The sequence below is a fragment of the Perca flavescens genome, chromosome 10, assembly GCF_004354835.1.
Source record: "Perca flavescens isolate YP-PL-M2 chromosome 10, PFLA_1.0, whole genome shotgun sequence".
NCBI classification, from domain to species: domain Eukaryota; kingdom Metazoa; phylum Chordata; class Actinopteri; order Perciformes; family Percidae; genus Perca; species Perca flavescens.
In genome coordinates, this window is record NC_041340.1 from 20,593,028 (window position 1) to 20,605,283 (window position 12,256).

At 41.1% G+C, this 12,256-nt stretch overlaps 1 protein-coding gene across 1 annotated transcript; it reads left to right on the forward strand.

Moving 5' to 3' along the window:
* Positions 1-11,734, forward strand: slc34a1b (solute carrier family 34 member 1b). Its single transcript, XM_028589349.1, has 12 exons — positions 1-62; positions 170-352; positions 760-909; positions 1,187-1,330; positions 2,901-3,012; positions 3,463-3,658; positions 4,342-4,437; positions 4,610-4,676; positions 4,841-5,008; positions 5,121-5,237; positions 9,746-9,870; positions 10,383-11,734. Exons 1-12 carry the CDS (start codon positions 2-4, stop codon positions 10,974-10,976), a joined length of 2,013 nt encoding a protein of 670 aa, XP_028445150.1. The 5' UTR covers position 1; the 3' UTR covers positions 10,977-11,734.
* The last annotated feature ends 522 nt before the right edge of the window (positions 11,735-12,256 follow it).

Here is a 12,256-nt window from a genome sequence, read left to right on the forward strand (position 1 = left end):
CATGTCCTCTCGGTCTATAACTATAGTGTCTTATGGACAGAGCACAGGGCTCAACTACAATGGTAACTTATTAGTTTCAATTCCCATCATTCTGTTTATTAGTTTGAAATGCTTCAAAGCTGATCCTCCCCACCTGAGTGTATACTGGTGTGTTGTTATTTGTTATCAGGGTTGAGGATGCATGGCACGCAGCTCTCCTCACAGCCCAAACTCCTGCAGGAGGAGGACGGGGAGTCTGGCATGGGCTCCAGCCTTGATCTCAGCAGCAGTTTTGAGGGCTACAGCCAACATACCAATCGTCCCTTCAGCAAACCTTCACTCAGGGAGGCAGACAGACTCCCTAAAGAGAAAGGTACAAGAGCGGCATAAAGAGAAGAATTGCACATTCATGTCTTGGGTTGGCAGCAGGTCTGATCTCTTTGAAAAGGCAAATAATAACAGCAGAAGCAGAACCACATGCTCATTAGATAAAGACACAGGGCCAGTGGGATCACGCTGCTTGGACAACAAAAGCAAAGTCCTGCTGTCACTCAGCAGTTTTGGCTGCATATGTGTAATGTAGTATGTCAAATGGCTTTGCTCTCTATGTGAGAATTCAAACTGAGGCTATCTCTCTCATCCAGAACACTTAAATCACAAGAATGAGAAAAATAGTGTGATTTTTTTTTTATGTTTCATGTATTTTTTGGTGACTTTGCACTCCACTGTGGGGCATATTGTGAGGCTAACCATCTCTTTGGTTGTTGTTGTTGTTTTAAGCAGATAGCTCTCCAGAGCCGACAGCAGTGAGTCCGAACAAGATCAAACAGCTCCTTATCAATTTATCTAAAATGCCCCTCCTCCTCATCCTCCTCTTCTTCTTTGTTTGCTCCTTGGACACTCTGAGCTCTGCCTTCCAGTTAGCAGGGGGTAAGTACCATAACCCTCACTGCCCCCTCAGCGGGTTGACAGTGACTCAGACGGTTGATGTTTGACAATTAGTGAGTCACTGCAGAACAGTTCACACTCTCCTATTGGGGCCCTGCTGTAGCCTATAATTTACCGCAAAGCTTCATTTGGTGACCTTTTTGGATTTGGGGAAACAGGCAATTTGAATTTTGTTTAACATTGCTCTTGGCAATGTGGTCATGTCTGAGACCTGCATTTTTTGTGTCTCTGTGTGTATGTGGGCGGCATATTTAACTAGGTAAAGTGGCAGGGGACATTTTCCAGGACAATGCAGTGCTGTCTAACCCTGTGGCAGGGCTGGTGGTGGGGATCTTGGTTACTGTGCTAGTCCAGAGCTCATCCACCTCCACATCCATTGTCGTCAGTCTGGTGGCCTCTGGACGTGAGTATGAGCATTAAAATGTGTGTAAATGTGTGAGCGCCACGTACTGTAGCACAAGTTATTTTAGGTTTTAAATAAGACTCCAAAATGGAATGATGTCCAGGCTGGCCTAATTTATTCTGAGATGTTGTTGCTGTGTGTCTCTCCAGGCTATTATTTTGCATGCAAATATTTTACAGTAAACAGAAAAACAATAACATAGCAATAATAAAATAAAAAACTTCAATGGTGCATGTGTGGCATAACAAATAAATCAAATTAATTTGAACTTTATAGTTATAATCTTAGTTTTCTGGCACCCAGCCCCATCTCATGCTGTGTTCCCTATGAAGGATAAATTAAATTATGCTACTTGATTTAGGGCTTAGCATTTAGGATCAAATTAACAAATGTAGCTTAGGTTAAACACATACATGTAGGCAGATGAATGTATATTAGGACAGAGGAAGATTTAGCTGTTTATATTTACACAAAGCCAACATTACTGTTCTCCAGCAGTCAAGTGTAAACTACTGTAGCAGAAGTACATTCTCCCATGTTGTAACATCATTTAAATGCTGGTGTTATTCTGCATTGATCTTATTGTTAACAAAATGTTGCGAAAAGGCCAAAACCAAGACCAAAAATGTGTTAGTCAATTTCTCAATACTTTGCAACTTCCTGTCTGTGGTTCTCAGCTCCAAGCCCATTCAGTCTTACCAATGACAAAATGTTGTGTTCCAATTCAATATTCTAATTTTTAAAAAGGCAAAGTAATATCCTGGAACAGATGGGCACTGTAGTTTTTAGCAAACATTACTCAAACAGAAGTAAATAGAGCATTTGTTAGGGACTATTTTCAGCTGCGGATGAATACACAGTTGATGCTCTTTCTGGTTGCCAAACGGTGTATTTGGGATTAACTCAAAATAAACTACAGTGCCCATGTTTATCCTATATAGAATGGAGGCAATGTCAGACTGAAGATGGAAATGGAGTGTAACGAGTTGACAATTCTGTCTGATATCAGGCAAGAGAGATGATGAAATCAAACCATTCACACTCCGTAATCTCCCACCATCTCAGTCAGTCTACAGTTTATCATGCCTCGTAAGATCATTACACAGTGAGGTTATGACCTGTCAGTTTCTAACAAGTGCCGGCTCCGAGTTCTCGTTTCATTAAAGTGGTTAAAGTGAATAATAACAGTATGCAGGAGCTTCCGCTCTGCTTCTAAATCCTTTCTATAAGAGACCTAGTAGAACGATTATAGGTAATTATTAAAGACAAAAGAGATGCAAAGGAATGGATGTGAAGAAATGGATGTGTGTCTGTATAGACGTGCAGGCGTGAACATGTCCAGTGGGTCATCGTCATTAAAGGCATCCTCAACATTAAACCTCCCTGCACAGTGTGAAGGCTAAGCTGCCTCCACTCACCTGCAAATTGCGATCACCTTTCACCCTCATTCACAATGAAGCAGACGTTTACCCAATTACAATGTTTTTTTTGTGTAACTCCATATGCATACAGTTTTAAGAATGATGACATCCAGTGAAATGGACCGCTAAGCTTTGGTCTCACTTTACAGTGCTAGAAGTGAGGTCAGCTGTTCCAATCATCATGGGGACCAATATTGGGACTTCAGTCACAAACACCATTGTGGCAATGATGCAAGCAGCGGAGAGGACCGAGTTTCAACGGTGAGTGAAGAAAGGGGGCAAGGCAGAGGATAAGTGGAGGGGAAGCTGAAGAGCAGGGAAGAAGACATTGAAATGGAAAAGTGAAGGGGATAAGTGTGGAGATGAAGGAAAGAATAATGAAAGTGTTAAAAGTGCAGAGGAGAAAATAGAGAAGAGAAAGCATTCTTTGCTTCAGCCTACATTTGAGTGTAATTTCAGTGACAATAATGGCACCTATCCACATTGATCCCACACCAGTAACCCTTTGGCTTGAAAATATACAGCACTGAACAGATGGCATGTTGCTTAATCTGTGTCTGGTAAAATAAAAAAAGTCAAAACTAAAGTGCTCATTACATCACACACATCAAAAAAAGTTGAGCCATGAAAAGCAGATTAGCAAGCAATCATTTTGAGTAGTTGGTCAGGTTGACCTTAGTTAACACACAAAATGATTGTGAACCACTGCAGTGCCTTTGCTGGGGCAACGATCCACGACTGCTTCAACTGGCTGTCGGTGCTGGTTCTGCTGCCGCTGGAGGTGGCGAGTAGCCTCATGGCCCGGCTGTCACACATGCTGGTCACCAGCTTCAAGCTTCAACCAGGGGAAGAAGCACCTGAGCTGCTCAAAGTCATCACCGAGCCAGTCACAAAGCTCATCATACAGGTAAAACTATCAGCCAATCAGCATTTTTGTAATTGACCATTTACTAAACCCCTCCCCCAAACAGTGATTGTCCAATCATAGCTTAGCCACCGGAAGTAGTCATAGCAGGTCTGTCAATTGATTTCTGTATTAAGAGTCTACTCTGTATTTAAAGAATGTACAGGGCTCTGCAGTGCAATACAAGAGCAATGCTGTTTCTATATGTTTTTTAAATGGATCGTGAACTGGTGAGGATGCTGACTTTTTGCCCGGTTCATGTAGCGTTAGCTTCACTTTTTGAAATAACTCATGTAGCCAACGTTAGCTTAATTAGCTACAGCTGATAAATAATATTTCTGCTGGCAAATTTGTTGTTGCAGGCTATAAATGAAAGGCCTGCTTTTGTCTACCTCTCTTTGAACTCAAGGACCCATTGTAAAAAAGTACAAAGAATTTTGAGTTGTAAATCTGCCGCTGTTATTCTTTCATCAACATATAATAATTAATTATTATTGTTATATAATTATTGTTTTAACCGTGCAAGGTTGGGAAGCTTGATAGGCACTAACTAGCTAAGTGTCTTGGCTGTAAGGGGAATTGAACGTATGGCTTTGTTGGGCTTTCTCGTTGAAGGACTGAAAGTTTTGCTCTCCTTTGAATCATTGATATGAAAAGATGAGAACTATTTGTTCTTTCATCCTCAGCTGGACAAGTGTGTGATCACAGGCATCGCGATGGGAAATGAGGACATGAGGAACCGGAGCCTGGTGAAAGAATGGTGCCAGACTGACCTTGTTATGGTAATGGCACTGTCTCCACTGCTGTCTCCTGCACATGCAGACACATTGTATCACACTATGGCGCCAAATAGAGCCTGAAAAATGTGTTGCTAATTTGTGGTTTGATCGCAGATGCTTTCTTTCTTTCTTTCTTTCTTTCTTTCTTTCTTTCTTTCTTTCTTTCTTTCTGCAGTCCACTGGCAATGTGAGCATTGGAAACTGTGACCCCAGTCATGACTTGTCCCAGTCGTCACTGAAGTGTGAGTTCAAACTCAATATTATTTGTCACCCACCCTCTCTTGTGAATTGTACAATGTATTTTCAGTATGCATTTTCTTTTCAGTGTTAGCCCTGTTAAAAATGTTATGAGCCTGTGTGCTTGTGGGATCATTTCCTCATGATTGCTGGTCCTGTCACTCTGCAGGTAGGCATTTGTTTGTGTCTACTGGACTGTCAGACCTCACGGTGGGCCTGATTCTCCTGGCAGGCTCTCTGGCTGTCCTCTGCACCTGTCTGCTGCTTCTGGTCAAGCTGCTCAACTCTCTTCTTAAAGGCCAAGTCGCAAAGGTTATCCATAAAGTCATCAACACAGGTGGACATGCTTTTGAGCTGCTGGTTTTACACAGCACTTCAACATGTAGCAGCTTTAATGTTTTTAATATACGTGTGGGTAATTTCCATCTTTCCTCTCTATATCTCAACAGACCTGCCATATCCGTGTGGGTGGCTGTCAGGATACATGGCCATGTTTGTGGGTGCAGCAGTAACATTTGTGGTCCAGAGCAGCTCTGTCTTTACTTCAACCATGACTCCCCTGATAGGTGGGTGACGTATGGTACAGTATTTATAGCTGCTGGAAAGATATTAAATAAATGCTCTGTGTTCTGTTTGTGTTGTCAGTTAGGGTTAGAATTAAAACTTTTAGAACACCCCAATTTTTCCAAGTTTTTATTGAAATCCATGCAGTTCAATGTCTTTTTGTACTCTGAAATGAAAGAATAGAACAAATGAACAATTTAAGTTAAAAAAGAAATCATTGAATCAATTTATAAACCAAAATGTATTCTAAATTTTGGACTCTTCAAATAGCCCCCTTTGGCAGATATAACAGCTGAACACACTCGTGGGATTCTTTCTACAATGGAAATCAAATATTCTTCAGAAAGTTCTTCCCACCTCTGTTGCAGGAGTTCCCATAAATGTGTGGCACTTGTAGGTTGCTTTGCTTTCACTTTTCTGTCCAGTTCATCCCAAACCAGCTCAATGTGGTTTAAGTCTGGTGACTGTGCTGGCCACTCCATGTTTTTAAGCTTACCATCTTGTTCTTTTTGGCTAGGGTAGTTCTGGCATATGGACTTATGTTTTCTTGCTGTAGGATGAACCCCTGACCAACTAGGTGCATACCAGAGGGTACTGCATGGCACTGCAAAATGCTGTGGTAGTCGTTTTGGTTCAGGGTGCCTTTCACTCTGTACAAATCACCGACCCTGGATCCAGCAAAACAGCCCCAGACCATCACGCTTCCTCCTCCATGTTTGACAGTTGATGTCACACACTGAGGAACCATCCTTTCGCCTACTCGACGGCGTACAAAAATCCTGCGTGATGAACCGAAGATTTAAAATTTTGATTCATCAGTCCATAGCACCTTCTTCCAGTCTTCAGTAGTCCATTGACGATGTTTCTTGGCCCAGGCAAGCCTCTTTTTCTTATTCTGACATCTTAGCAATGGCTTTCTTGCTGCAACTCGACCTATGATAGGCTGATAAGTCTTCTTTTTACAGTTGAAACTGAGACTTGCTTATTACGACCACTATTAAGCTGTGCTTGAAGCTGTTGTTCTGTGAGCCGCCTATCACGCAAGCTGTTGACTCTCAGAAACTTGTCTTCTGATTCTGTTGTGGCTTTGGGTCTGCCAGACCTCTTCCTGTCAGTTTCCCCCAGTTTTTAAGTGCCTTTTGATGTTGAAGAATACTGTACTCACTGACACCTTGACTTTCTTTGCAATTTCTCTGTAGGAAAAACCAACATTCTTAAGTGTTATGATGGTCTGTCTCTCATCCATTGTTAAATGCCTTTTTCCTGCCATTTTTATGGCAACACACTACTTTCTGCAGTACAATACTGTTCAAATAATGCTCACGAGGGTATGGTACCACAGTGTGTTCGAACAATACTTTTATACAAACAGAGGGGGTTGTAAGTAATCCAGACAAGTTGGAACACCTGTGGGAATTGGTAGCACCAACTTTCAAAGCTTGATCAACATCCCTTGCTGTAGGACAGCTTTATGTTTACCCATTTCTTGTTCCATGAAAAAGGCCTTTTTGTAAAATTCTGAAATGTACATTATTTTTCAGTTTTGGGTAACCTTACTTTTCTTTTTAACCTCAGGCAGTTCACCACTTACCTTTGTACCATTTCAAGCTATTCACTGGACTTGAACTGCTAAAATTTCAATAAAAAAATTGAAAAATTGCAGTGTTCTAAAACGTTTGACTTTACTTTAGTGTTTTTACTGTCATGGAAGCGTACTATCTTCCTTGCTCTTGACCACCACCCACCTCAGTGACCACAGTAGGACGAACCATTTTAAAACACCCCCAGCCATTAAAAGGCTGAATAATATCAATATAACCGTGTACACTGTCATCACCTCTGTGTGAGTGTGAAACCATGTGGCAGCATCGCTTGGTTATTACAGTATGAAAGATATGTGAGTAATGCTAAACAACAATTTCATCCCTGTCCACCACTCTATTCTCTCAATAGAAATACTTTCAGGCAATTTGGACAGTTAATCATGGCAGTAGTTAACATCCACAAAGCAACAGAGCCATCAGATATACAGTAATTAAGAGTGCGGCAAAGCACTGATATTGTTCAAATTCATAACTTTACTTTTCTGAGAGGTTGATAACTTTAGTTTACCATTCACATGCCATTCGTACTTCTCACTGTCCAACCTGACTTTGCTGCTCAGTTAGTTTTCTCCAGTTTTTGTTGGGTGATCTCTGAGAAAGTGTTGTTTAAAGTCCGATCGTAGCATCTGCCCAGTCTAAAGGTTGGGCTGATGTGAAGTTTCTTCTCCTTCTGAGCCCGCAGTTCTGTTTCATTTGGTGCAAGCCTTCAGGAATTCTCTTGTAATGTCTTATCAAACTGGACTCTAACTGTGTAGAATATCAGATCTTATCATCGAGTGGACCAGCACTGTGCAGAAGTGGCTATCAGTCATGCTACTTGCCTGGACTCTGCTTCTGGCATTTGAGGTTTGCCACTGCATTTTGTGAGCTTAAAGAGCGAAAGAACAATAGCACATACCTTTGACTGTCAATCAAACCTGGAAGAATTACTACTGTAATCTATTAGCTCGTCTCAGGATCCCCCCAGTCGGAGCTGGTTAATGTGGCTTGGGAAAGGGGAAGTTTGGGGTCCCCTGCTGGAGCTGCTGCCACCGCAACCCAAGCCCGGATAAACGGACGAAGATGGATGGATGGATCTATTAGCTCATAAACTGGGCTGTTGTTTCCAAGGCCACCAAGTTATAAATTCAAACACCAAAACCTCTGAACAGACATTTACAGCTACAGCAATAAACTGTGAACTGTACAATGGGCAAAGGTTTACCAGATTGCTCCTGTTATGCATTTAATGGCTCATTAAACTTAATATGTTCTCATATGGGGAAGAAAATGCCTCAGATTTTCTTGATAGCTAATAGCTCATTTGCCAGCTACATGGGGCCAAATAAGGACATTAACCTGCTTATTTTCACTGAGTCTTGTGAATTTTGTAAGAACATGTTGCATAACCGGCACTGTATGCCTATGGCTAAATGAAGCATGTAAAATCAGTGATGACTAAATCATAAGCCTGCTACTCTGTGATAAATGTGAGATGGGAATCATGTCTTTTAAACAGGAGTAATTAAGCAGCTTGGAGAAAAAAGCTAAAAGGCAAGAGACTATAGACATGGATGATTTACAATCCTCAGACCTACTCAATTAAGTATTTCAGTTTCTTTTACATTAGATTTTAGCTCTACCTCCCCTTCAACCCTCGCTGTTACCATGTCTTAGTATCATGTATTGAAAATAAACCGATAGAAAGCAACCACTTGCATAAACTTTCACTACCCATATAACTATATATAGCAGAATAGCAGCATTGCCCTACTATGGTCTTCACTTGCTGTCAAGCAGCCACTCGTTTTAGTCATTGTATCTGGCAAAGTTGTATTTCAGCCTCTATGATTCCTCTGTTGCTTTTTCAAAAATTGGCATTCGTTCGTCTTTAACACCAAGTACGAATGATTTTATATTTTGTCTATTTATCTGAGATGAAATTAAACCTATTTAGGCCTTTATGACTCTCAGCAATTCTCTCAGTACATTTATTTTGTTGATTCTGTGGATTTTTTTTTTGTGTCTTATCCTTATAAAGGCATTGGATTCTAATTTTAGCAACTGCTCAGAAATGTAATCTTAATCAAACATTTCCACTTTTCAAGACAAATCAGTGTAGCTTTGACAAATGTTTATCATCCTTGACACTTGTCTTTGTTACAGCTTTGAGAGCCGATGATTGTAATGCACCTAGTCTGTCTAAACACAAAAGTGTTAAGTACATCACCTAGTTTCTGAGAAAGAAATGGATACTATAGAACAGGGGTGGCGAACCTGTGGCTCTTGAGCCGTATGCGGCTCTTTGCCTGCTCCTTTGAGGCTCTTACTGTGTGCTGTGTTATTGGTGGATTTTGTTTTGTTACTTTTTTAAACATTTCAGATAAGTAAAAAAAAAAAAAAAAAAAGCATTTGAATGCATCTCGCAGTACATTTGCCAATTATTTTAAAATAAAAAATAATGCAGCAGAGTTTTTTTATGGACCGATTCTGCAACCTGAGGAAAAACAGCGGCCACAGATCACCTTCCTCATTAACCCTTTTACTGCTGAATCAGATTGTTTGAAAGCCCCTCTAGTGACAAATGAGTGAAAGAGTCGCTTCGAATGGCCACAACTGAGTACAACCAAACCTAAAAAGGATTGTGGATAACAAAGACTGTCAGGTTTCACACTGAGTCAATCTAAGTAAGAAAAAAAACCTATGAAAACTGCTATGTATTATGACTGTCATTAGATCTGGAAGTCACTGTTGCTGTTGTAATGTGGACGTGCATGTGTTGTGTGGCTTTTTGCTATGGTGCGTGTTTTTTTGTGGCTCTTAATGCTAAACTGGTTGGCCACCCCTGCTATAGAAGCTATATTATTTCCTGGTTAACCATCTTTATTTACTGCCCTGGTTTCCTCTGTTTCTGTCGTCTCCCTCAGGTATTGGTGTGATCAGCCTGGAGCGGGCCTATCCTCTCACCCTCGGGTCCAACATTGGCACCACTGCCACAGCCCTGCTGGCAGCTCTGGCCAGTCCTGGGAACAAGCTAGCAGCGGCCATACAAGTAAGCTAGTGTTTTATCAGATACAACAGCCATTTTTAAACTGCAGAATGAGAAAAAAGCAAAAGTGAAGGCACCATTACCACCACCCTCCCACTTAGAAGAAAAAAACATATTTTCCAGTGATATGCATCTCAGAGAGGGGGATGGACACAGACAGCGAGATAACACTAAGGGAGACAACACATATATTTTTCCTACACAAACAAAAATATGTTTACAACAAATTATCCACAGATGGTAGATTATGATAATGTATGTATATTTATGAAATTGGAATTATGCATAAATAAGATGGAAGTAACTAAGTTTCACCACTCTTACTACGCTTCAGGGAGTTTTTGTTAGTCTTCTCTGAGACGAAACTAAAATCTGGAACTATATGGTGTCATTGGATTATGTTTATGAAATGAATGTTGTCATGTCTGAGGATGTAAATGACAACACACATTGACTGTTAATTGCATTCTTTAGCACCCACAACCTGTATCTCTTCATCTTGTCTTTGTATGCAGATTGCTCTGTGTCACCTCTTCTTCAACGTCTTTGGCATTCTGCTGTGGTATCCTTTTCCGTTCACGCGCCTGCCGATAAGGATGGCTCGTGTCCTGGGTGAGCGCACTGCCAAGTACCGCTGGTTTGCAGTCTTGTACCTTCTCCTTTGCTTCTTGCTTCTGCCCTCGCTGGTGCTGGGCCTCTCGCTGGCAGGCTGGCGAGTGATGGCTGGCGTTGGGGCTCCTTTCCTTGGGGTGACCATCTTCATCACCTTGGTAAATGTGATGCAGGCTCGTAGTCCTCGCCACCTGCCCACTAAGCTCCAGAGCTGGGACTTCCTGCCCCAGTGGATGCACTCTCTCAAACCGCTCGACCGCCTCATCACCAAGGCAACTGTCTGCTGCAGCTCTGCAAGCGAGGAGGAGCAGGGAGAAGAAGAAGAAGAGCATATATCGACACAGACGACCTCTGTCAACACGCAGAAAGAGCCTGCCCAGAGGAAGGCACAGCTGGCTTATGACAACCCAGTCCTGGACTTCCTGGATGAGAACCGACCAGGTGTGAGGGTGCTTAAATTAAAAGGATTAGAGAGGTGCAACAGCACTCCACTGTAGTCAAAAAACTTTTATACTGCATGTTGTATATAATATTGTGGTGAGAGTTGGAATTGAGAAAAGCCATTTTATAATGCTTTGAAAAATACCCCCTATTTTGATTATATATTGATTGACAATCAGAAGATCCTCCCAAAACTAGGCTAAATATCATGAACACAGCATGAGATGTTCATCCATGTTTGATTTCCATCCAGCTGAGCAAGCTTCACCTGCTGATGAAGATCGTACGATATGATCAAAAGCTCCAGAACAGCTACTTAGTCATTTTTTTGTCACCTGTTGTTGAGATCAATAATGAACTTTGAAACTCAATTAATGATGCATAAACAGCATGATTTAGGAACTGCATTAAAGGTACACTGAGAAGTTTTTGACCACTAGTGGTGCTATGGAGCAATGTCTTTATAAGTGGGGCCCCATTTTGTTTGTGCACATGCAAGCATGCATTCCTGCTTTTGGTTTCAAGCCATTTAGCTTATTAGCCAAAAAAAAGGTAGCAATGCAACGAAAAAAAGAAACACAAAATGTAAACATATCAACTTTTGTTTGTTTACAAGAAAACTCCACAGCGCAGCTTTAACTAGCCAACAATATTTCTTGCTGCAAGCGAATATAAAACTGATCATTGTTAGATCTTAAATGTCCCAGGATTCAGCAGTCCTGGGTGCAAAGCTCATCTATTTTGTGTTGTCTGTTAGTCCAAAAAGGAAACCAGCACTGTTGGTAACCCAAATTATAATGATAAAACAATCTTATTACTGAGTGGATAAATGTTTGATCATTATGTTAAAATACCATGTACTCACTTGTTATATAAGTGTAGGTGGGCGACTGGATACACGTAGACGCTACAAATGTGTGTGTGTGTGTGTGTGTGTGTGTGTGTGTGTGTGTGTGTGCACTCAGGAGGTGTTGCTGAATGTGTGAATATGTGCTGTTTTTTCTGTTGCACAGTAACAATTGATGATGCGTTTAAGAACTGTTGACTCCCTGAAGTCTGCCGATTAATGAGAGAATAAAGTCAAACAATTTCACTTTTAAAGTGACAGACTTTGACGAGCGCTTTGCAAACAGGATGAAAGTACACATAAAATGAATAACTAGTTTGTCTCTGCTGGTAAAATTGCAGCTTGGTGTTCAGAACTGCCAAAAAGAGAGTCTTCATTCATTCTTGTGTGTCTTACTTGAAAGAACTTTTTCAGTAGGAAAATGTGTCCTTTTATTTTGCCTGTTCAAGGACCTCATAATCTGCAAACGTACACTCCAGACACTTTTTG

Bases quoted from the DNA above. Each gene is read 5' to 3' on its own strand.
- slc34a1b (XM_028589349.1), top strand. From the start codon at position 2: ATGTCCTCTCGGTCTATAACTATAGTGTCTTATGGACAGAGCACAGGG. The intron at 5,238-9,745 runs GTGGGTGACGTA...CGTCTCCCTCAG, and splicing joins AACCATGACTCCCCTGATAG to GTATTGGTGTGATCAGCCTG. The intron at 9,871-10,382 runs GTAAGCTAGTGT...CTTTGTATGCAG, and splicing joins AGCTAGCAGCGGCCATACAA to ATTGCTCTGTGTCACCTCTT.